The 26,404-nt window shown below is 40.3% G+C and overlaps 1 protein-coding gene across 1 annotated transcript in view; it reads right to left on the bottom strand.

Moving 5' to 3' along the window:
• Tmem71 (transmembrane protein 71) overlaps nt 1-26,404 on the bottom strand; it is a 50,355-nt gene that overhangs the window by 6,353 nt on the left and 17,598 nt on the right. Inside the window, exons 6-9 of the mRNA XM_075960898.1 lie at nt 15,769-15,957; nt 8,655-8,730; nt 701-762; nt 540-600 (exon numbers count right to left, since the gene is read on the bottom strand). Coding sequence (XP_075817013.1) covers nt 540-600; nt 701-762; nt 8,655-8,730; nt 15,769-15,957 — 388 coding nt within the window. The remainder of the gene's footprint in view (nt 1-539; nt 601-700; nt 763-8,654; nt 8,731-15,768; nt 15,958-26,404) is intronic.

Below are 26,404 nucleotides of genomic sequence, written 5' to 3'. Positions count from 1 at the left end.
AAGGTCAACAACACAGCCAGTCTTGCAATGAGAAGAGCCCGAGGGGGTCTGATTTAAATTCTGTGAGCATCTCCTAGACCGTAGAAGCCCTCTGAAATACTCATTAGCAGAGTTAGAGAGGACAGAAAGATTGTAGCTCAGAACAGATCATTTCACGGGCACTTTGCCAGACATTTGGGAAGCTGTACCACAAAGATGTCTTACTAGGAGATGTTTAGAAAGTGTAATGCCATGAATCTCTAATGACACTTTTACAAAGAACTGAGGACACTGATTTTCCTATTATTTCCAATATCTTCAGGCCCTAAAATATCATTCTAGTAATTTTTTATATCTTTTTCATTCTAGTTATTTTGAGACTAAAGCGTAATTCTATGACTGTTGCTAGTTTTTATCAGTAAAAGAAAATGTTCTTCACGTGCTGATGGGGCTGATCACCTATGTGGCCCTCACCATCTCTCACTCAGCAGAGACCTGCCACAAACACCAGATTCTGGCATCTTTGATTAGACAGTGATGACGTCAAAAACAGCACTTACTTAGCCCAGGCGGTGGCTTTGAAATATCTGGCAAGGCTGAGAAACAGAGGCTTCGCAACGTCTTGGGTAGAAAAGAGAAATACACATTGACTTTTATTTAAATAACCATGATTTGAGCAAAGTTCAAGAATTAGAGCACCAACTTTGGAAAATTTACTTACATGCTGTTGTGACCACCACTGTGCAGGTAAAGATGCTGGCTAATTCTCCTCCCATAAACCACCTGAAAAAACATAATTGTGTCATTGTAACATATTAATCCTGTATTCCCAACATATCCAGTGTTCTTTCAGACCAAAAAGAGACTCTGAATGTCAAAATTGACTGTATAGATGCAGAATAAAAATAGTATGTTTCAGCAAAAGGACAGACAGGGCGACAAAAGAGACAAAGAATCCTGAACTAGAAACACATCAATGCACTAAATGAATTTTAAAAAAAAATATTTATTTTTATTTTTGATTATGTGTGTTTCTATGCATGTAGGAGGGACAGTCTGTGCCTGTGAGTGCAGAGCCCACGAAGGTGGACGTCAGAGGTATGAGATCACCCTGTAGCTGAAGTTACAGGCTATTATGAGCCACCCAATGCGGGTTTTGGAACCTGAACTTGGGACCACTGTAAGAGCTTTTGTTCTTTTTTTTCTCTTAATAGATTTATTGGCAAAGTAGACACAGTAGAAAGAAACCTCACTGAACAAACTAGGGCAGTAGAAATTCTTCCAGTGAAGACATTACACAAAAACTGAGGAATGCTGCTAGGAATGTAGTTAAGCACATATCCTTGTGGTACAATTGAGCATCATTTGGGTATATACCCAAAAGTGGTATTGCTGGGTCTTGAGGAAGGTTGTTTCCTAATTTTCTGAGAAATCACCATACTGATATCCAAAGGGGCTGTACCAGCTTGCATTCCCACCAGCAATGCAGGAGTGTTCCCTTTACCCTATATCCTCTCCAACATAGGTTGTCATCAGTGTTTTTGATCTTGGCCATTCTCAGAGGTATAAGATGGAATCTCAGAGTTGTTTTGATTTGCATTTCTCTGATGTCTAAGGATGTTGAGCATTTCCTTAAGTGTCTTTCAGGCATTTGAGATTCATCTGTTGAGAGTTCTTTGTCGAGGTCTGTACCCCATTTTTTTGTTGGGTTATTTGTTCTTTTGATGTCAAGTTTCTTGAGTTCATCGTATATTTTGGAGATCAGTCCTCTTTAGGATATGGGGTTGGTGAAGATCTTTTCCCATCCTGTAGGCTGCTGTTTTGTCTTGTTGACTGTGTCCTTCACTGTACAGAAGGTTTTCCTTCAGTTTCAGGAGGTCCCATTTATTGTTTCTCTAAGTATCTGTGCTACTGGAGCTATATTTAGGAAGTGGTCTCCTGTTCCAGCGTGTTCAAATGTACTCCCCTCTTTCTCCTTTATGAGGTTCAGAATGGTTGGTTTTATGTTGAGGTCTTTAATCCATTTGGACTTGAGCTTTGTGCCTGGCAATAGATATAGATCTATTTTCACTTTCCTACATGTTGATAGCCAGTTATGCCAGTACCATTTGTTTAATATGCTTTTCCTATTTTATATTTTTTGCTTCTTTTTCAAATATGAGGTGTTTGTAGATGTGTGGATTGATGTCTGGGGCTTTTATTCTGTTCCATCGGTCCTTCTGTCTGTTGTTATGCCAACCCCAGGCTGTTTTAGTACTGTAGCTCTGTAGTAGAGTTTAAAGTCAGGGATTGTAATGCCTCCATTAGTTCCTTTAATGTTTTCTTTGACCATTGAGTCTATTTCCTCTATTGTATCTTCAGTGCTTGAGATTCTCTTTTCCTTCTCTTGTATTCTCTGGTTTATGCTTGCATTTGTGGCTCCTGATCATCTTCTCACAATTTCCATTTCTATAATTCCCTCGGTTTATGTTTTCTTTATTGTTTCTATTTTGGTTTTCAAGTCTTGAATCATTCCTTTCATCTGTTTCATTGTTTTTACTTGATTTCTTTAAGGGATTTGTTGATTTCTTCCAATCTTTTGTTTGTCTTTTCCTCCATTTTTTGAGGGAATTTTTCATTTCCTCTTTAAGGGCCCCAATCAGTCTCCTAAAGTTAGTTTTTAGGTCGCTTTCTTCTGCTTCATCTGTATTTGGGTGTTTAAGTCTTGTTGGTTGTAGGGCCACTAGTTTTAGTTGGTGTTGTGTTGCTCTTTGTGGTGTTGAGTATGTTCTTATCTTGTTTACCGATATTGTCCTCTGATTAGTGTAGTTGGGGCTGTGTTTCTGGTGATCAATCTTCCAGGTGCCAATTGATCCAAGGCTCAGATGGTTGCTCCTCATGGTGCAATCAGGGCCACAGTTCCAGTCACCCAGGAGGTCACAGGGTGTTCCTGGAGGTTGCTCAGAGATCCTGGGGATCACTCTGCAATCCCTGGGGTCATTTGGGCCTGCTCCTACAGATGTTGCTTGCTTGGGGCTGCTTCTGCTGAGGTCGCTGCCTTGGGCCTGCTCTGAAGGAGGTCACTGACTCAGGTCTATTCCCACAGATGCCCCTGGCTTGGGCCTGCTCCCGCCGAGGTCCTTGGTTTGGGCCCAGTCCTGAATAGGTCTCTGGCTTGGGCCTGCTCCCTCAGCCTTTGCTCCCTTGTACCTGTTCCTGTGGAGGTCACTGCCTTGGAAGAGCATTCATTCTTAACTGGTGAGCCTTCTCTGTCATCCTGTAGACTGATTTCTAACAGAAATGTAAAAGCCATTCAATGGAAAGAAAGTACTTTTAACAAAAGGTCTTGAAAGAATTGAACATTTGAAAGCATGAGAATGAACCCTCAAGCATATATCTTACCTCACATAACATTTAAAGTAAAATAAATCAGAGACAACATTATAAACCATGAAGTATAATACTTCCAAAAGAAATCAAAGATGGAAGCTGTATGACCTTGTGTTTGGCAATGAGTTGTTAAGTACAGTATAAAGTGCAGAGTCTATTGAAAGAAAAAACTTGAATAATTGAGCTTTCTGAAGATTAAAGAGCAAAAGCTTTTCTCCAGGAAGAACAGTGTCAAGAGGATGAAAAGACAATGCAAATTCAGTAGAAAATATCTACAAATCACAAATCTACCAAAGGGTCCTGTCCAGAATACATAAGAGGGTCTGAATAATAACAAAGTATAATGGCATATATATGAAATACCATAATGAAATCATTACTTTGTATGATAATTTAAAAATAAAACTCAACAACCAGAAAACAAACAACCTTCCAAATGGGTAGAAAATGTGAACACACATTATATGTCAGCCAAGATACCATGTAAATGAAGATCAGCATGTAAACATCATTTGTTATTAGACAATGCAAGCTAATTTATCAGCATAGCTCTAACTGCAATGCTGAGCAATAATTGAGCATTTATCAGAACAGTTAAGCCTCTAAATGGCCAAAACAAGTGACAGGATCAGAGCCATCATTGCTTATGGGAAGAAAAATGGTGAAAATATTTTGGAATAGTTTGGCACTTCTTCAAAATTAAAGACAGACTTATTATATTATCCTACATTTTCATTCATTGGTTCATATCCAGCTCAATCAAGCCTTTTTTCTTTGTATAGATTTTATTAAAAAATTTTAAAAATTGAAGCCAGCAAGATACTTTTGACCGGCGACTACAAAAAAAATTAATTGGGGGAGGGGGAGGGAAATGGAAGGCGGTGGCGGGGAAGAGACAGAAATCTTTAATAAATAAATAAATTAAAAAATAAAAAAAAATTTGACATACACCTACACAGTGGGACATTGTTGAACAAAAAACAAAAGTGAAAGGTCATAATGTCACATTTATTGTTGCTATTAGGAACACATGTTAAGGAAGTAGATGGTTTTGCATATTAATTATTTACATGAGAAAAATCTCATAGAGCTAGGGAACAGAAAAAAACTTAATTTTTGCTAATAAAAATTCAGTATTTTTGAGAATATATGCATCTATGTTCAGAAGAAATATTTTATAAAAATATTTTATACAAACAACAATTTATTTTATTGTCGTTGGATCTTTGTGTGGTTTTGGCATCAGGGTGATAGTGGTTTGTATACAAAATTAGAACTGCTCCTTCAGTGTCTATTTCATATAAAATTTGAGGACTATCAGCATTAGTTTTCTTTGAAGGTCTGACAGAATTTTGCACTGAATCCATCTGGTACTGGCTTTACTTTGGTTTGGAGATTTTAATTACCGCTTCTATTTCATTAAGGGTTATGGGTCTGTTTAAATTGTACATTTTATCTTGATTTAACTATTGTTGGTCAAATAGATCAAGAAATTCATCCAATTTGTTGAGGCTTTCTAGTTTGGTGGAATAAAGATTTTTTTTTAAAGTATGTCCTTATGATTCTTTGAATTTCCGCAGTGTCTGTTGTAATGCCTCCCATTTTTCTCTTTAATTTTCTTAACTCGGATCTCCTCTATCTGTCTTTTGGCTAATTTGGCTAAAGATTTATCAATCTTGGTGATTTTTCTCAAAGAACCCTCTCCTTGCTTTATTGATTATTTGTATTTGTGTTATTGTTGCTTCTACTCCATTGAACTCAGCCCTAAGTTTATTTCCTCCTGTCTACTCTTTTAGAGCATCATTTCTTCCAGCTTTCAGATGTGTCATTAAGTTGTTAATATTAGTTCACTATAATTTTTTATATAAGCACTTAGTATTGTGAACTTGCATCTTAATACTGCCTTCATTCTGTTATTTTCACTTTTATTCAACTATAAAATGTTTTAATTTCACTCTTGGCATCTGCTTGACCCAGTTTTTATTTAATAATAAGTCGTTTGTTCAGTTTCCATGGGTTTGCATACGTTCTGCTAATTCTATTGCTTTTGCTAACCACCTTTAATCAGTTTGGGTAAGATAGAATGCAGGGTATTATTTCAATTTTTAAAATGCTGTTTGCACTTCCTTTGTGCACTAATATGTGGTCAGATTTGGAGAAAGTCCCATGAGCTGCTGAGAAGAAGGTATGCTCTTTAGTGTTTGGGTGGAATAGTCTGTAGATGTTAGGTAAATTTGGATTATGGCATTATTTAATTCAAGTGTTTATCTGTTTAGTTTTTGTCCGGATGACCTATTTATTGAGGAGAGCCATTTAAGTTACTGACTATCAGTGTGTTAGAACTAAAAAAACAAAAATTCAATCAGGATATTGGAAACCATGAGGATAAGATATTGACAAAAGAAAATAACTGTGTTACCTATGGATGATGTAGCCTCACTTGGAAGAAGGCAAGAGGTACCAATCTAGATAAATTCGGGAAATGGAGGTTCAACTGGAACTCTAAGACCAGAGATGGGAGGCATTAAGCATAACCATTGTGTTTGCATCAGACTGCCTCTTTAGCGGGTATGAGTTACTAGTTCAAAAACTCCTGCACATATACAGTAAGACTGAATCAATTCAGTGCAAAGTAGTGGAAATCAGTTCCATGACTGCCAGGACGGAAACCTGTGGATAACTAAGGTGACAGGAAAACCTGGACTGAATCGTATGATATTGGGTCAGGATTAGATATATTAATATAAACACATTTGGGTTATTATATGTGTTTATATATACATAATTTCCACACGTGTGTGTGTCAAGGGTATTATATACGCACAAATATCCTTCATTTCTGTCTGTACATGGCCTAGAAGCAATGACGTTTTAATACCAATGAGTACACTTGGCACCCTGACCTATTTTGCGGATTTCAGAGAAATGACTAAAGCTAGGGCAGATACAAGATGAGTCTGAATTATTTGTTACTTAATTGTTTTCTAAAAAAAATATAAGGAATAATGGAAGTACTAAGAAATGAAGATTCATAATATATTTTGAGGCAGAAATAAGATTTACTGATTGGGAAATTAGAATAAAAGCATGAGGAGAATATAAACCCAGTGTGACTAAGGATATTTGGTTGAGTTGGCCAAGTGAATGTCAATTTTGCAAACAAGCCTTATCTCATCAGTTTAAAGGGACATGTACATTCTTTTAAATCAGGAGTCAACTTACAGATGATAGTGACTCACTGTCACTGTCAGCATATGGTGGTGCATTCTTACTGGACTATGTCTTCATATTTTTATTCCTCGTTGCTATACTGTTATTATTTCAATTAAAATGTGCACATTTTATACATGTTGGTTGATTTGAAAAGCAAAAGCCAGGTGTGGTAGTACATGCCTGTAATTCTAGCACTTGGGTGATAGAGTCAAGAGGTGGAAAAGTACAGCTGCATAAAGAATTAAAGAGCATCCTGGGTTATAGGAAACACACACACACATGCACAAGTAAATCTAAAATATAAAGGTATAAGAAAGGGCCATAGTAGCCAGTCTGCAAGATTGCAAGAGTTCCTGATAGAAGTATTGAGCAAGAAAATTTTTTAGGTGACCAAACCATAGTGCTAAATTATAATCCCAGAGTACAAGTTAAAATTCTGTAAAGTGAGAAGATGATAGAGAGGGTGAAGGGATGAGTATTATCAGAATGTGTTATACACATGTATGAAATTGTCAAAGAATGAATTCGGTGAAGCCCATTTAAAAAAGTCCTTGTGTCTATACAGATATGAGTTTCTAAACACAGCTCACACAAAGGCAACATAGAGTTAAGCTCTACTTCTCAAGGCTGAATGCATTCACATAGGTTAAGTCATGAGGAATGTTTCACTGACAGCCCTGTCTAATGGGGTTTCCTGACCAACTTGGAAGTTTGGAGCACACTTAGTTAAAAGAATGCTGATTGTGATTGCTCTGCATAATTTCTTCCAGTCATTATTGTCCTAACTCACATTATCAGTTTCCAGCTTGAACTATGCAATGAAGAATGTTACAATCCATTTTTAGCCAGAGATCATCCTCCTTTTGTTCTTTTGGTCCCATTGTGATCTAAAATCTTTCTCAAACCTCATAATTAAGTGGGAGGCTTGTTTTAAAATACCAACTCTCAACAGGACTAAATTCATATCTCAGATGAGAGGATCTAGGAGTTGGTATTATAAAAATCAACCTTCCTGAGCCATACAGAGACATTTGACCCTCAGGATGCAGGAATTCAGAGTGTGTAGCATTTTCCCACCAGAGTCCAAAGACTGTGGAGCTTTCAGGGCTTCACTGTTCTTTTCGTCTCATCCAGTCAAACAAAAGTACCAATGAACTATTGTCATTGAGGATATGGAAGTAAGGACAATACATCGGTGGCCCTTCTGGATTGTCCATATTCTATAAGAAATACTTTAAATTTTACCTATTTTGTGTGTGCATGCAACCTAATTGTAAGATTTATGTGCGTACATGTGCATATGTTTTCATGGTGCATGTGTGTAATGGCGTAAGTTTTAGAAGTTGGTTTTCTTGTTCCAGTGTGGGTTCCAGGTATTAAACTCAAGACATGAAAAATTAATAACATAATTGCCTGACAGTAACTATTCCAAAAGACTCCACCCAGGCCCAAAAATTTCTCCCAGCCCAATGCAACCTTACATCTAAGTACTTCTATAGGGACATTTGCCCAACAACTTCCTTTCAATCTCAATACATCATTCTTATTCTCAGTCATTGTGGCCAAGCATTGTCATCTCAAACTACGTGGTATATTTCTCTTTATTTCTCCCTTTATAAACAGCACTTTCTTTTAGCCTCTGAATCCACCCATGGCTGCCTATGTGTTTCCAAGCAGCAATCTGTTAGTTCCAAATAAGTATTGCTACTCTTTAGAGAACATCGTTTGATTCTTCAGTATTTTAGGATACAAACTACAATAGGAGAAGTGCAGACTCAGTGGGAATTTCAAGTGTTCTGGAATGCATTGGAATGGGAATGTAGATTGTAACTACCCTTGCCACCACTGCTTAAACAGAAGATAGCACACGGTAAAATCCACTTCTAAGCAAGGTACACTGGCTTGTTTATGTACTGTAGAGGATGGAGGGGCTATGTAAAGAATAAAAGGTACTATCATGGCAGATAAATGAACAAGGTTTAGCTACTGAGCTTCCTAAAATGGTTTGTAAAGGGGGGGAAGGAAATCATCTACCAATTATAGTTCCCCATTGATTATGAATTGTTAATGCAAGAAAGCAAAACTAGAATTACCTTGCACATGCAGAGATGATTAAGCACACTGTGAGCAGGATTGCTTGAAAGGAGATCTTATGCATCAGACCAGCTTCTGCAGGACGAAAAAGAAATGAGTCATAGATTTCTGATTAAATATCTCTGAAGAACAAATTCCTGCCAACGTTGCTTCATAGTTTTTAAATGTATGCCAGTTTAAACAATTGACCATCAGTAACAAGGTGGAATGATGACTCAGTGTTTAAGAGCACGCCTAGTACCTATATGGTAGGTAGCTCACATCTCTAGTTCCAGGGGATCTTATGCCTTCTTCTGGCCTCTGTTGACTCCTGCACAGACGTGGTACTTATAAGCTCATGCAGATATGTACATATACTCATAAATTTGAAAGATCTTTTCTTAAAAAATATGTCATATTATATGAATCCATTGATTAGAAAATTACACAGTCAATGAAAAAAATCCTTTTATAACAAGAGTCTATATTCTAAATCTCCCTAGCTTGCTGTTTGCTTTGATATTGGAGGAAGCCTTTGTAGAGCTTATGCTAAAGTCAGAACTCTTAAAATGTGATGATGATTATGACTGTGCCAGCCACAACAATAATAAAACCGCCTAAAGTTTACAGAGCGCTTTGTTATTCACAAATACTTTTCATACGTTAGCTTACTTCATCAGCCCCAAACCATGCAAAGTAGGGAGCATGTGGATGAGTAGACCAAGACTGAGAGACATGATGCAATAGTCCAAGATCAGAAAGCTATGAGGTGCCAGCACCAAGATTTAAAAACCACATCTAGACAGGACATAATGTTTTGTCTGAAATGAGGCATAGAAAGACAATTGCAACTTCACATACTGGAAATCTCTAAAGACCAAAGAGACAAAAAAATATGTATTATGAAATAGTCCTTTCAAAACTCTGAAAGCTCTGAACTATTTCAACATTGTCAAATCATGGTAGAAAGAAGTACAAAGCTTCCAGCAGTTACAGCCACAAGAATCATGACAATCATGACCTTGAGTCTCAGACTAACACCTATAAGAAATCAGAGCTGAGTTAGATTACCACCACATGAGGACTTTAAAAAATATCTATGAATAGATTTCAATTTAATTTTCCCCAAAGGCTTCAGGGGTTTAATTTTACAATAGTTGTTTAAAACTCAGAAGAAGTTTTACTGTGAGTGTTTTTATTTTTGTGATTTATGCTGAATATCGGGTAGAGTTAGCTATAAATCTCACTGAGCCCCTGGTGAGAGTGGAATCCTGAAGTCTGGCAATTCAAACTGGAGCAGTAGTAAATTATGTCACTCAAAGTGTGGAGGATTTATGTATACTGTGTGAATTAAATAAATTATTGCGAGTTCAGTGGAATGTCAACCATCCATCTAAAGCGTGTTTGAATCCTCTATCTATCCAGATTTCATGCCAATTAGGAAAATAAATCCAGTTTGAGACACAAAAAAAGATCACTGGCTGTGCACACAGAAGGGTGAGTGGGTGTATCTTTGAATTTGATAAAGAAATCAGTTGTGTGACTTTGGACCTTATGTTCATTGCTCCTTCAGTGGTGATTGACTTGGTACCTATTTTGGCTTATCTTACCAGGAATCTGGCCTTGATTCCTCCAACTTCTCCCAACCTGTAGATGCTTTCTCTGTCCTCCCACTTTACCACCTTCTATTTACTTTAACATCTTTTCACATATAAGTTTTTTTTTTGTTTCATTTCTCTATTCCCCACTGAAAAAAAAATCTGTCCCTACACACCATCTACCTCCTGGTTTTGAAGGCAATGCCTATTCTTGGTGGTGAATCACTTTTTTCTGCTAGAGGGTGGAGCAGCTGATTTCTTTTCTTTTTCATCTCAGCATCTGACACATTCAACAACTTCTGGAACCTTACATACTCATCAAGAAAGTGACTGCTTTTGCCATGAAAATGGAATCCTCCCAGAACTGATGTAGCAATTTCAGGTCTCATATCATAACTATAAATGAATGAAATCTCTCCTGACAGATTAGAAATCTGAAAGGTATGTGTTTGCAGAATCACAAGGAGCCATCATGGGAAGATGGGCTCTGAGGAACAACACCAACACAGAAGAGAGGGCAGGAGGCAAAGACTGGTAAACAGGTCTCTGCTAGGAATTAGCACTTGCAGGAGACAGTACATCCTATCTCTGTAACTTAGGCCTGGAACTCAAAAGCCATGACTAATACAAATAATGATGCAGGCCAGTGTTCTAGTTACCTTGTTTTTTTTGGTCTTTTTTGTTATTTTGTCTTTTTTTTTTTTCTGAAGCTGAGGACCGAACCCAGGGCCTTGCGCTTGCTAGGCAAGCGCTCTACCACTGAGCTAAGTTCTAAACGTCTTCTGTACCACCTGGAACAAAATGCTCACTCGGGTCCTACACATACAGAGCAGAAATGATGGAGATGGCCAAGAAAGTCAGAGCCCAGCAATAAAGGACAATAAATATTTCAGTGAAGCAATACATGCAAAGTGCCCTGGAATCATAGGAAAATAGTTTATTTCATCCACCAACCATAAAGATTCAAAGAAGGTCCATCAGAAGTAGTCCCATTTAGAGTGGGCTTTGATGAAGAACAGGGGCCATCTAGGTACAGCAGGTACAACAGACACCCCAGATACAACAAGAGCATGCATTTGTCATGGTCACATCCTTGGCCATGAATACAAAGGCTTACTCCATCTGTAGAATGTTAGTAACTCATCTGCACAATAAACAGATACACTTAGAAATTGCTTCACCACAATCAGGGAGAACTTGTCCTGCCAAGGCACCTTAGTTAGGGATCAGAGAATGAGGAGAAATACAGACAAGCATGCAATAGTGGTGCAGCTCATGGGCATGATAAAGAAGAGTTTTGGGAATCAGAATTGTAAGGGTTAGACTCCCTGGAAGAGGTGGCTGCTGAGTTTCAGTAGCCTGGCACTTAACCAGGAACTCAAAGCTAGCTTTTCTGTTATTGAAACTCCTTCATGGGGAACTTAAAGAACCTTGAGCACTTCCTGAACAGTGAGAATATAAAGCACAGGGCATGAGTGAGTCTTTGGAGGGATGCTTAGTGGGACACTATTCATTTGTGGTTTATCAAGGTAAATAAAGATCATGTCCACTCAATCTCTGCCCCCTGCAATGATAACCTCAAATCTGTTCGGTATTCATGTGAACAAGACACATTAAATCGTTCGGACCATTTTAGACACCGCAAAGTAAAAAGTAGGATTATCTCTCTGCACAGAGGCAGGATTAAATGTTAGAGTTTGGCAACCTGCTTGCAGAGCCTGTTTAAGTTAATGCCACACCACAGCCCCTGCTATCCATATATCCAAAGAGTCTGGAATGTTCAGATGAAAGTTCCATCCCAAGTCCCCTCTCCTGGGAGTTGCCTCAGTCCAGACTCTACCTCCAAAACTGTCCGCCAAAGATGACTCCCTCCCCAGAGATGCTCAAGACCACTCCCACAGGGTATTTAAATTGTCCCCCAGAGAACAAACACATGGTTTTCTGGTCTCCTTTTCCAGTCTCCTCTCTGGTGGCCTAGGAGGCCACCTGGGAACATAGATATCCATTAAACCTAGGCTTTTCTCATTTTGATTGATTTGGTCTGATTTGGATTATTGCATGGGTGGAGAGGATTATCGGGGCACAGAAACTTTCCATCTGGAGGTCCCACCAAAAGGTTGTTTTTCTCACCTGCCCAGGGCCAAATGGTAAGAAAGCACCCTCCCTTGCACCTGCTCTCCACCAGGCTAAGCTTGGCTTCATCTGGGTAAATTTCTAGTTCTAAGTCAATTGCCTTAGAAGCCCAGGGCCTCATGCAGTTTTCAGACTGTCCTACGAAAGACGTGGCCAAACCAGGTACCTGACCTGACCCAAGACAAGGACCTGCCTTGTCCATGTGGGATTCCTTTTTTAGGAGATGCCCTGTTGTAGATATTTCTTACACCCCTCTGTTTTCTTGATCCAAAGTCTACCACAGTGGATGCATTGTGCTAGGCTATGGATCCTGGCATAGACTTGCGAAATGGTCACCTACAATTCGTGGCCTAATCTCCAAATGCTCTTGGGCTACCTTTTAAGCCTGCCAATTTAACCAAGTCTTTTTTAAATTGGGGCTATCGAACACAATATGTCCCTAATGCCTAAAATTTTTTTGGAGGCATGAGAACAAGTAAACACCACCCACCCACCCCCACCGCACCCCAAACCCCAGCTGCAATGCCCACAGTTTCTGGATGCTGTGCTCCCGCTCCTCCTCCCCACCTCTCTCTTAGCTATTTGCTGTTTGTCTGCATTCCTGGCATGTGATCTGGTCACGCTAGCATTCTCCTTACAATGGATCTGTTCCCCATGTCCTTCCACTCTAAAACGGCATAGGTGTTCTGTCCTTTTGTTTCTGTTCTCCCTTACAGCATCTACTGATCTGACCCTAATGAGACCACCTGTGTACTCGCCTGCTTTTAGCAGCCTATTCCAAAATTTTTAAGCTGGTCAGCTGACACAGGTTCCTAAAAAAAGTTTTGTCCATCTGTCTGTTAATATATATATGTGTAAACAATGTGACCACAATATGCTTGTTGTTTTATGTCTGTGCGTGTTTGTGTGCTTGTTTTAGAATCTGTAAAACTTGTAACTCCAGATTACAACAGCTCTGGGAAAATACAAACACGTGGATAGCCACCATTTTTGGTTGAAGTCAAAGTAAAAACCTCAGTGCCATCTTTGGTAAGAGTACCCACATGTGCTGGCCCTATCAAGGAGACACTCTGCCTCCAATATACTTTGGCTTACTAAAATATTCTTTCTAATCTTCTTGCCTCTACTAACATTGGTAAGCTGTAACTGATTGGGTAAACTATATGTCCAAATTTAACTTATGTCTAATTTAAATACACCTGACTCTCAAGTACCTTTACAGATTTGAGAGTATGACATTTAACAAAAGTCAATCTTATGACAGAGAGACATGCCAGCTCCTGCAGCATCCTATAACTTCTCCAAGAAGATGCATGCTTGCAGAAGACTGTCCTGGAGGCTTGCCCTTGGATATGGCAAAGCCACTCACAGAGCAAAAAGTTGCCTTCCACTTCATCTACTTCCTGGACACTACACTGAGGGATCAATCGTTTCATTCTGCCAAGACAGGTAGACTGAACCCTACCCCCACAAAAGTCCACCAGGCCTCCTGGGCTCAGCAACTAAAAGCACTGCTTCTAAGACTGGTATTTGCTAAAGACTACAGAGAGACTTGGGACTGCCTGCATAGCTAAAAAATCTGTCTTGCTTCTGCTCATTTACTTATCCCTCTTAGATCTGTCTGATGGCATTTGATGACTGGTACTGGTAGCTTATTACTTCCTTTGTTAAGCTCCCTGCTAAAGATACAGACAGGTGTACCTCTTTCACAGGCTTCATAGTCCAAAATTAACAGGTTTAAGATGTCTCTTCAGAGGTTCAAAGTTTCCAATTTTCTTTAATTGTCTTCTAAAATGTTTGTGCCTTTTAACCTAAAGTTTGCTATGACACCAAGATGTAAATATGCTCAAGCTATCTTACAGAGACCTATAGGTTCATTGGAAAAGTTCTGCTGCTGTATCCAGAAATCTGGTCTGGTGAAGAGTCTCCAGAGTCTATTTTGATTCCACCCCAGCATATTTTACAGGTCACTCCTGTTGTCTGAACCAAGTTCAACTTACAGAGGGCCCTCCAGATAATGCCAGCACCTGCACTAGCTCCTGGAACTTCACCTTGGTACCACCTCTCCCAGCTAAAATGGGCACCTACCCAACAACTCAATTCTGCTTTTAAAGGGAATATCAGTTCTCATGTCTCACTTATTCACCTGAGCCTCTCCTGTACAACCAGGGCAGTTCTTTCTGGTAGCTCATCCCCCTTCCCATGGCTAGCCTCATTTGTAGGACCAGTAATAACAATCTATTTTTTCTCCTAGCAACCTGCCTTCTCATCTCCCTCAAGAAACAGATGCCTGACAGAATAGCAGTTAATCAGAAGCCTCTCCAACCACACCTCCCACTGAGTGTGAGCCCACCAACTGCCAACTCTCCCCTCCCCCACATTGCCCTATGCCCCAAGGAAGTAGCCAGCCTTGACCTAGCATCCCTATACCCAAAGAGTCTGGGATGTTTGGTTGGAAGTGTCACCTCAGCCCCTGACATCCATATACCCCAAAAATCTGGAATGTTTGGATGGAAGTTCCATCCCAAACCCCCTCCCCTGGGAGTTGCTTCAGTACAGACCCCACCTCCGAGAAAGCCCACCAAACAATAACCCCTCCCCAGAGATGCTCAAGACCACTCCCACAGGGTATTTAAATTGTACCCCAGAGAACAAACACATGGTTTTTTTGTCTTCCTTCCCCACCTCCTCTTTTGGGTGCTGGAAGGCCACCCAGGAACATTGGTATCCATTAAACCTGGGCTTTTTCTAATTTTGTTTCATTTGATCTGATTTGGATTATTGCATTGGCAAAGAGGCTTATTGGTATGAAAAAAATTTTCAGAGCCTAGCACATTTTCTTCCCTATGGTGGCTCGTAGAGCTGTAAATTATGAGTGGAGGCCTGAACTTAAATACTTGGCAAACTCAACAGAACCAGCCCAGCTCTTTTTCCCTGGATGAGACTGCATGAAAATGTCATTAATGTGCAAAACTGGAGTCGGCAGCACACCGATGAGCTTCTTTCATTACTCACGTAAGGATATACTAAGAGCTGAATACCATTTTCCTTCCTGGGGGCCTAGCACTAAAAGGTGTGTTTTTCTTCTCTTCAATGTTTCTCTTTTTGAGTATGCCAAGCACACAGCTCAAAAATCAAGGCACAAATAATCAAGACCTGTGCTCCTTCACAACTTTATCTTGAAAAAGAAGACACTGTAAAGTCAGGGCTGCTGAGGACTTCACGACTACACTCAAAGGCAGGCACTTCCTCTGCGTCATCTGCACACCACCAGGAGCCTAGGCTGCCCCTTCCTCGAGCAGGTTGATACCAGTTCCTTAGCAAATATTAGTCACTGTTAACTCGTTCTCAGATGGCAAGAAGAAAGAATTCTTTGGGTGTGGCAAAGATTAAAAGGACTCACTTGAATGAACCAAAATGTTCTTTTGGAAATGTCCTGATGTTCTCATCTGAGGCTGAAGAGAGGAATTCTCGGCGCTTTCTTTGAGATGCTGAGACAGGATGTCGCCAGAAGAGGAGGCTTCTGAAGTGTCTGTGATTGGCTTCTGAGAGTCCCAGCCATCACTCAGGGAAGAACAGTCCAGATCACTTCCTGGGAAAGCAAAAGAGTTAATCTCTCCCTCTCTCCCTCTCCCACTCTCTTTCTTCGTGTGTGTGTGTGTGTGTGTGTGTGTGTGTGTGTATCCAATGATGCTATTGTAGTTTTATTTCTCTTCTTATGATGAAACACCCTGACCTAAAGCAATTTAGGGGAAAAAATTTTATTTGGCTTATAGTTCCAGGTTACAGACCATCATTTCAAGTAATTTAAGGAAATAACTCAAGCAGCTCGTCACGGAGCACCCCCACCCCGGCAATATTTAGAAGAAAGAAGTTTACTCGTACCAACTGCTTGTTTCTGCTCAGATAGCTTTTTTATTCTCACACTGTCCGGGGTGCCAGCCTAGGAATTGGTGCATCTCACAGTGGGCTGAATCAATTAATAAACAAGATAATTGCCCATAGACTTGCCCACAGGCCAACCTGATCTAGACAAATCCTAGGTTGTGTCAAGTTGACAGTAGAAATTGATCAACAAAGCTGACCTATGTACGGTTCCCAACAATCAGTGTCTACTGCACTAGTGGGGGAGAGGAGGAGGAGCCTTTCTGGATAAGATGGTATTTTAATATGTCCCTATCCTTTGGAATCTAAAAGACTTATCTTCAGAATGCTAAGCAAAAATAAGAGGGATGAGTGTTTTGAGAAGGAAGACAACTATAGCGGTGACAATAACATGACCCCATAGAATCCAGGAAAATATAATCTTACAACAAGATAGAGGACAGATCACAGAACACACTGACTTCCCCAGGGTAGGGGATCCATTTATAGATGAAGGGGAGTGATGAACTGTGCCTTAGTAAGGGTGTCACCATGTACACATTCATATGGTATTTCAACTAGGTAAAATAACATACAGTATGATATATATAGTAAAATCCAGGTGGCCCTGGAAGAAATAATGAAATGGTATTCTAATACACATGTAGGCAAGGAGATGTGTTACCTCACCCTCAGCCTCCATGTGATGTTAGATGGTGAATGGATTTTTTTGAAGTATACATGTGAGCAATTGAGCATCACGTCTTTACAACATTAAACTTCATAACAAAGATATTTCCTCCTTCCAATTTGCATTTTCACTTATTTGGCATTTATTGAATGTGACTGTATATCAGACCATGCTGTTGAGAAGCAATAGTCAATTAGACACATGTCACCATTTGTTTCATGAGGTTTATATTCAGGTAGGAAGTAAGTGGCAGAATATATTGTGATAGGTGTTGCTATGGAAATCCACTGTCTATAAAACACATGGAAACACTGAATGAAATATTGAATAGCAAATACATGCTTTGTTTTATCATTCACAGAGGATGCTTGGTGCAAATAGTTTATAAAACACACATGTGCTCTCTTATAATGGTTCATTCATAAATACGTTTTACTAACTCTGGAACTAGACTACCAATGCCTCCCAAAGAACGGTCAAGTTTAATCTCAAATCCTGTTTCACAAAAAGTTGAAACATGCTAAGATAACTCCTAGGAACATCTGGTATCCTCAACATGGGTCACTTGGTTGCTGACTCTTGAGCTGAATCTAAGGTTAAAAGACCCCAAACCTTCCAAGTGAGAACGTTGCTGGAAAGAATGAAATCAGTAAGTCAGGATGACTTTCAACTATATAGGTAGAATCCACTGATTTGATTAATCTGGAATGAATGTCCTAAGAATTCTCAAGGCCCCGGCTTTGATGGTTTGTGTGATATCTACCCAAAGCTTAGTTTCACTCCCCTGTCTGTAGGTGAGAACTTGAGACAATGCAGAACACTCTGGCTTGGAGACACAGACATTCCCAAAGAGCAGGCAGAAGTCCTGCCTGGAATGCAGGTGTTTCCTGGGCTGGCTTAAAGGATGGCAAGTATCCAACACACATTCTTTTCAAGCTGCATACTTAAACTCAAAAGAAAAGGTCATTCCCAGCAGGCAAGCTGAGGCCAGTCACACCCCTAAACAAGAGCTGTGGCTGAAACTGACAGGGATTGGGGGATGGAAAGGAGCATTTGAATGAAAGTCATAACTAAATGGTTCCTGTTGAAATGGTGCTATAGCGCATGAAGAAAGGCTCCTTATTCTTAAAAGAGGCAGAAAATGAGAACCAAGTCCCTGCAGGGTTGAAATACTCTGTTCCCCCTATGAAAAGATGAGGAAAAAAACAAAACAAAACAAAATGAACAAAAATACATTCAATAGCTCAGACCCAGGCAAAAAACTATCTCCTTGAAACTCTCTTGAAAGTGGGTTTCAAGTTCAAATTTATACTAATCCAAGGAGTTAATATTTCTTCCACCAGTGTTGGCCCTCGATAGCTGCCAGGAGCCAGTATAAAGCCTACGTATAGCATCACTCCATCCAAACTGCATGGCTTCCTTCAGAGAATGTCTAAGAGAGCTGCTTACAATCCTACATTGTGAAATGTACAGAGATATCATCTCACATGGCAAAGAAAAACAAATGTGGTTGTGAAAGATGGAGAACCCTAGGTAATAGATGCCCAGAGTACTCTTGCCATCATTGCTTGGATTTCAGTTTTGACCTGCTGGCCTGGTATTTGGGGAAAATGTTCTAACTTATTTTTGTTTGGGTGGAAGCCTCATCCCAGCCCCTGGCATCAATATATCCAAAGAGTCTGGAATGTTCAGATGGAAGTTCCATCCTAAGCCCCCTCCCACTGGGAGTTGCCTCAATCCAGACCCCACCCCAGAGAAAGCTCACCAAACTACAATCCCTCCAGGAATACTCAAGACCACTCCCACAGGGTATTTAAACTGCCTCCCAGAGAACAACGTCCAGTCTTCCTTTCCTGTCTCCTCTCTAGAGGGCTAGAAAGCCATCCAGGAGCATTTGTATCCATTAAACTTGGGCTTTTTCTAATTCAGTTTGTTTTGGCCTGATTCTGATTATTGTGTCAGTGGAGAGACTTATTGGGGTGCAGAAACTTTTTAATTTTATTTTAGGGAAGATGATGGAGTGGAGATGGATATTTTGTTTTTCTCTCATTTGCAATATCACCTGATTTTTTCGAATGTCTAATTAGACAATAATTTCAGGGTTCATAGGTGTCTTGGTTCCATGACTAGTGGAATATTCAGATCACAGACTCAAAATGTTTGCTGAGTCCATATATCTTGGGTCACTTACATTTATATGGGAGGGATAAAAGGGAACAGAGTCAGACACTGACCCAAAGGAGGTGAAAATCCTAGTGTGAAGAGGGGCGGGGGAGCTCAATCAGGGGGAGACAGGAAGAAAGGCATTGTTGGTTGGGTAGAGATGCATGTAACCAGATCTTATTGATTAAAATACATCATAAAATTGGATGGAAACTGCCAAGACTTAGGCTTCAGGAAATCTGGAATATGAATTATAATAAGAGCAACATAGGTCGTTTTATTTTAATTTTATGATCTCTAATTTCTTCATCTCTAAAGCAGGTAGTTTCCAACTTCCACAGTGATGTGATGACTGAGGAAGATGAGGACAATGTAAACATCTCATGGCGTGGGATAGATGAAGGACCGGAGCTTTTACTATTAATATGCATTATAATATGCAGAGTTTGTGGTTAAGTGTGGGATGGTCACTTCCGGGGTGGAGACAGGAAGATCTGGGTTGTCATCAAATGATGTTTCCAGATGGGACAGATTATTCAGAATATTTCCTTGGCAAAAGGACCTTTTTTTTTTATTTTGAATTGGACATCTAGGAAATTGTCCCTGCAGGATTTCTTGATTCTTCCCCCAGATTTTCCTAGGCTCCATTACTTATCACGTACTCTAACCTCCCCTGAATTTACTGTGGGATAAATGATATCCTCTGCCACCTGCTCCTTACCTGGCTGAATGTGTAGTGAGAGGATCTCCAGAAAGGACACAACCGAAGTGTGGTGGGGAATAGCTATGGCCCGAAAATGATTTTAGAGAGAGCAGAAACTGAAGAGAAGGGGGGAGAAAAAAAAGAAGCGGTCTGGAAGGCAGTTTTTTTTCCCATGCATTCGGAACCTTGAGGGAAGCAAGCTGAAGTTGATCAGTCCTAGTAAACAATCAGAAAGGCTTTTTCTGGTTCCACTGCTGTCAGGGAAAGCCCAACACATGAGAAGAAGGAAGAAAGATGCCAGATGGGAGGACAGAAGCAAGGCAGGCTCCAGTGACACCTCAGGGAAATTCTCAAGCCAGAGGATTTCAAAAACTGCCGCAAAACATGGAAAGACAGGTGCTTCTCAGAAGTAGAGAGGGAAAGTCTATTTATTTCCTCGATGCACTTATTGTATATTCTGAATGGATTGTTATTTAAGGAACTAAAGGAGCCAAGTCCTATTATAGGGAAAGTCTAGAAAGAATGTCTGTGTCTACCTGGGAGAACACAGTAAGGTTTCACAGAGGAGGCAGGGCTGAAGCAGAAACCTAGAGGATGAGCAGGAATTCTACTAGAAGGTAGTAGGAAGATAATGAATGGGCCAGGCACAGGGGGAGGAAATGAGAGGGAAGGGAGGGCAAAGCCAAGACATCCATCTCAAGAGACAATATGGTAGGTTCCCAGTGAGCTAGACGGCTAGATGGAAGAATGAGCTTGGTGAAGGAGACCTCAAGGTGGTTCTTATTGGGCTTAGGTAATATGATATTTTCAAAGCCTCCTGTCATGTTCGGTTTCTAAGACTACTCTATTAGGAATTTGGAGTCACTGATGAATCTCCAATGTGAATGGGACACAAGCCTCCTGGCTAAAACACTCTAAGCAGTGAGCCCTTAGAACTCCTGAGTCCTCATTGGAACTAGAACGGGTTTGGGAATACTAAGACACTTGGGGTCCCCTTATAGCAAGAGTTTTTATTTATGTGATATTTGTCTTCTCTAGGACTCTTTGATAACATCTGAAGGCACTGTTGCTTATCATAACTGGGGATGTGTAGGCTATTTCTGTCATCTGTAAATAGAGGCTGCATGCTCTGAACATGCTTTAAAATACCGGATGTCTGACACACTGATGCACAACCATCCCCCAAGGCCAGTTATACTAAGTTGGAGAATTCTGTCAAAGGGATAACAGACCAAGATAATAAAGTGCTGTGAGCTTTAGAACTCTTCCAATCACTCTGAGGAGTGTTGTGTTAGCTGTTTGCCCTTACTCTTATCCAAATATCCTGTTCTCGGCCTTCATAAGACATTTCATAATTTACAATATCTTATAAAACTCGACTGTGGAATATGTAATTCATGTGACCTTTTGATTCGTGCCCATCTCCATCAGCGATTAGATTAAAAGCTCCAAGAAGAACAAGTAACCTCATCTGCAGCAGAAAATGTAATCAGTACTTAGTTCATAGCTTGTCCTCAATTTAAAAAAGAAAAGTTGACTATGCTCATGAATGTGGAGATCATGTGAGGCTGAGAAATTGAGACAAGTACAAGGGTTCGGTAACCATAGGCAGTGGGTCAGTGTTCACCCCTATGGAAGCTGAGGCTGATGTGAGACATAGGCTTTAAGAAGTCCAACCCTGTGGCCTCATCCAAGCTGTGGTCATACATAGCCTAGATACTGAACCAATGAGCTGGTACTTTTGGATGGTGGAGTCCCTGCCGCACATGCATATCCCTTCCTGCCATTCTCCCATGTCTTCTGGGCACTTGCCAAAGCAGTCTAAGGAAACATCTTTATTGGTTGCCATAGATAAAAGAAAACAACAGATAACGAGGAAGGATCACATGGTAGAGATTGTCCTAGGGCATGCTCACAGCAGCCCAAACACAGATGAAACTTGAGTGGCTGCCCACAGATGAATGCATCGAGAAAATGTGGCATGCGTATCTAATCGAATGTCACTCAGCCTTAAATAAGGAAGGTAATCCTGCCACTTGCAACAACACGGAAAGACCTGCATGACAGTTTGCTAAGATGATTGATTCAGTGCAAAGGGGCAGATACTGAGACTACTTCTATAAGGATCTAAATAGATAAACTCACAGAAGCAGAAAATTCAGTTATGGTTACCAGGGCTTCGAGAGTTGGGAGGTGAAGAAAAAATGGGAGCTTAGCATTTCCATTACATTAAGTGGATGAGTTTTAAGGATGTGTGTGGCAGTTAGGTGCCTGTATTTAACAATTTGTTAAGAAGATGGATTATGTTACCTGTTCTTAAAACACACCTACATCTGTGCACAACACAGAGAAGGACATAAATTGTCTTAAAGAGTAACTTTGTATTTCCTTTATGTTAATTATGCTGATAGCTAACAGGTGTCTGCATATAGTAAACTCATTAAGTTGTGCATATTAAATGTGTACATTCCTTTGTGTATCAATTACACCTCAGTAAAGCTGTTTAAAAAGAGAAAATGAGATGGCTAGATGACCAAATCAATATGGAAGTAAGAAAGGGTCCAGGATATCCTGGCTGATCACACATTCCTGAAAAGCTAGTTATGATCCCAGAACATGAGGCAGGCTCTGTGGCAACGGAAAAAAAAATATCCCATGCTGTTTTTCAGGATTACCTGGTCTAACTTAGAGAATTAGCACTGATAATTGAATTAAATAAAGCAAATTCCTCTTATGGGGCATGTTAGCAATCCTACAGAGAACATTTAAATGATAGCATTAAACACAGAAATCATAAAAATTCTTAATACTCAAAATGACCAAGGAGATATCTGTCTCCAAAAAGACATAATATGCCCCAACTCAAACTTTTCTTTGACTGACTTTCATCTTTTGCTAAATTTAATAATAAATGAATGGCTCTTAACACATCAATATTTCAGAAAATATATTTAGTTGTGTTATGCTTGAAAGCATTAATTTTATGCTGTTTCATCTATTTTCTTTAAATTCAAGACAGATTGTATTTGCTTAAAAAGGACAAGTTTGTATGTATGTATATATATATATACATACATGAACATTTTCTACACCTTTTTACATAAAATAATCATTTTATTATTTTAGAGAGAAGCACAAAGCCACAGATAAACATAACCATTGAGAGCACATACAGAAGTTCTAGCTAGAGAAAATCTCAGAACACAAGCTTGGGACTTGCCTGTCCAAGGGCCAACAGATGGGGCTAAAGGAAGACCCTGCTCCATTCAGTTCTCCCTGTGCTAATTCTCTGTTCTCTTTCAGGGTGACTCACAGCTCTAGGAACACATTCCAAATTGCAGTGTGGGGTGGGGGTGGGAACTTGGGAACTGCAAAAATGCCAGGGCTAAAGAATGAATTGCGACTAATGAGGGAAGGTATCTGTGTGCAGCTGGGGAAGGGGTGAGAGGAGGACAAACCAAGTAGGCAAAAGAGTCTCTCGTCTCAAAAACGAAGTATGAGAAAATCAGGGGAAATAGTGTTTGATTGCAGCCGCCGCACAGAGAGAAAATAGAAAACAATTTAATTTTGAATTCTTCTGGAGTCTTCTAACTAGGCTCCATTTCCAGAGAAAAATAAATGGCTGATAAATCAAGAGGCCTTGGGTAAAACCGGAAAACTAGACGTCTGAGGAAATTTGATTACAGCTGAGAGCTGAGATGAGAGCTTTCCAAGTCTTGTGTGCACCCAGGTTGACTAATTACTGATTTTTGGAAGGGGTGGTTTGATTTGTTATATTTAGAAGATATTTGACAACCATGAGAATCTTAATAAGGTACCGCATGCATGTGCAGCACCACCGTGGTCCAACTGCTTTCAAGTTGTTTGGGCACATTTGGAAGAACCAACTATGGATGCCAGATGCCAATTTCCAAATACGTGAAAGTGGCCTTTGTACAAACCATTCCCCAGGGCTGTGGTCTAGGTGTGAAATGTCTTCCATGAGCTCATGTATTGGTCACCTCCTGGTTGAACATGTGGCAGGGTTCTTAGGAGGTGGAACTTTATGGGAGGAAGTAGGTAATTCAAAGTAGGCCTCAGGGTTTTATAAACACAGCTGCACTTCCTCTTTGCTCTCTGCTTCCAGACCCATACACACTCTTCTGCTATCACATCTTCCCTGTGGTGCTGGACTGTATACCTTAAAACTGTGAGCCAGAATAAATCCTTCCTCCTCTAAATTGTTTCTTGTCCTGAATTTTGCCACAGAACAAGAAAAACAACCACTGAGACATGAGCTATAGTTACCAGGCACCATTTTTGTGTTCTTTGCTACCTTATGGAAATTGGCTTCTTTTGGTCACTTCCAGTTTTTTGCTGTCTCTTTTGTGCTTTTATTTTAAAGGAAATTTGATCTTAATTATTTATAGTCATAGTGAGAAAGTAAATACACAGACACACATACATGCGCTTGCACACATGCACACACAAATGTAAGTCTGTTAAGTACTGAGCATGTTGATTGACAAATGGGGCTGGAGAGATGGCTCAGCAATTAAGAGCACTTGATGCTTTTCCATATGACCCCAGTTTGGTTCACAGAATCAACACAGCAACTCATAGTCATTTGTAACTCCAGCCCATGGGGTCCTTAGCCCTCTGGCCTTGAGGGATACTTAAAAACAATAAAAATAAATGTGTTGAGTAGAACATCAATCCCAAGCTCATTTGATACTTTTTATGAGTTACTCATTTCATCTTAACAGCAGTCCACATGGTATTATCTTTGTCATTATATTGACAAAGAAGTGGAAGATCAAAAAAGTTAATCAGTGTGCCCAAGAACACACAAGTGGGAAGAGGTATTTCCAGGACTTGAATTCAGGGGCATTTGACCCAAAAGACATGTCCTCTCATCACTCTGCCTTCCTGTCTGTCAGAGCTGACACTCTCAGGTGTCTTTATACCGTGCCCCAAATAAAATCCATCCATTTGTTAAACTCCCCTCACAGTCTCATTTAATTGTTACAAACCTGTCAATTCTATATATTTTTTAAAAAGCCCTTAACTCTTTTCCTTCTAGTTCTTCTGCACTTCCTTGGAATGCTTGTTGCTTTTCTTACTTTTGAGCTCCTGCCAGTGACTCTCCATCCAATCTTCACTTGCATACTACTAGAAAATCAAAATCTGATGTGTCTTCACCCTGCTTACGATCCGTCAGAATTTCCTTGAATCATTCAATAAGCTCTGTCTTTTCAATAAGGCACAGAAGGTTCTTCAGGCCTCCACCATCGGTCTTTCTTAGTCCAACCCCCGAGTCCTGCCTCCTGTCTGTGTCCTGCTTAGATTTCCTTGTTATTGGAACTAGATTGTGTTACGGGAGGTCCTCCCACTCCTCCAGCCTATCGCCGCTGAGATACCAGCCCCTTGGGGTGTGGTCTCTCTCCCTTTAAAAAAGCGGCCACTTCCCTCTCCTCGCTCTCTTCACTTCCTGCTCCGCCAGTGACTTGACTTCCTTCCTGGTTACGCAGAGGGCTGACAGTGATCTGTAAGTTTTTTCCCCTTTAAATAAATATCACCCTATTAATCATAATCCCAAGTTGGTGTGGCATTGTTTGTGACTTACGCCTTCATTTGGCGCCCAACGTTTGGTTTTAGAACCTCTCCCGGCTCGCAGCCGCGAGTTCGGCTTGGCGGCCGGAAGTTCGGCTTGGCGGCCGCAAGTTCGGCTTGGCGGGCGCTTGTTCGGCTTGGCGGGAGCCCTTGCTTCCTCAGCTGCTGCCTGTGGATTTAAACTCCACAGGCCCGCGTAGTCTCTGCCCGCGTGATTTGCTCTTTTCTGAGTCGTTTTCAAATCTCCCTTGCAAGCACAGCTCTTAAGTGGCGCGAACCAGAGCACGCGGTTGCTGAAAGCTGCAACCCCTCAGGGTGACTCTGTCACGTGGAGGCATAAGTAGCTTCCAGATTGCTCTTCTCTACCCCTGGATTCTAGGTTTCTGGTTCCATCTCTGGAATTGATTTAATTACATTTACTTTGTTGAGCAACTTACATTTTCCAGTTTTTAACAAATACTAGGCGGACTCTGAAACAGGACCGTGTTTTCGTCGAGACTTGGCAACAGCGCCACCTGCTGGATAATAGGTAATATGGCAGTTCTCGTTTCCAACGCGAATTTTACTGTTCTGGTTACCAATACAATGGGTTATATCATGCAAGGTTTATATGACTATGGGGATAACTTAATTTACTGGTTACTAGGTTTCAGTATTCTTTTGAATATTCTATCATTTAGGAAGATCATGGCACTCCTAAGAACCATACAATCTTTACTAGAAACTCATGCAGGTCAGGAGATTCAGGATTCAAAAGAGACAATAATAAAGACAATAATAAGAAGACTTGAAATGATTGAAGAAATGATTGGAGCTGGTGAACAGAGTAATAAGGCACAAGGACAGGATACAATGCCAACACCAGCTATTAGAACTGGCTTACCAAAGGTTTTAGCAGCATACCCTATACTTAATTCTGACAAAGCGTCAACTTCTAAAGGCTCAAAGGGAGTCAGAGAAGCTAGATGGACGCCAATAGCAATGAATGATCTAAAAGAAATTAAGCAAGCTATTGTTAATTTTGGC

Source organism: Microtus pennsylvanicus, chromosome 2, assembly GCF_037038515.1.
Source record: "Microtus pennsylvanicus isolate mMicPen1 chromosome 2, mMicPen1.hap1, whole genome shotgun sequence".
NCBI lineage: Eukaryota > Metazoa > Chordata > Mammalia > Rodentia > Cricetidae > Microtus > Microtus pennsylvanicus.
Note: the sequence above shows the minus strand (reverse complement) of the source record. Positions and strands in the feature narration are given on the sequence as shown.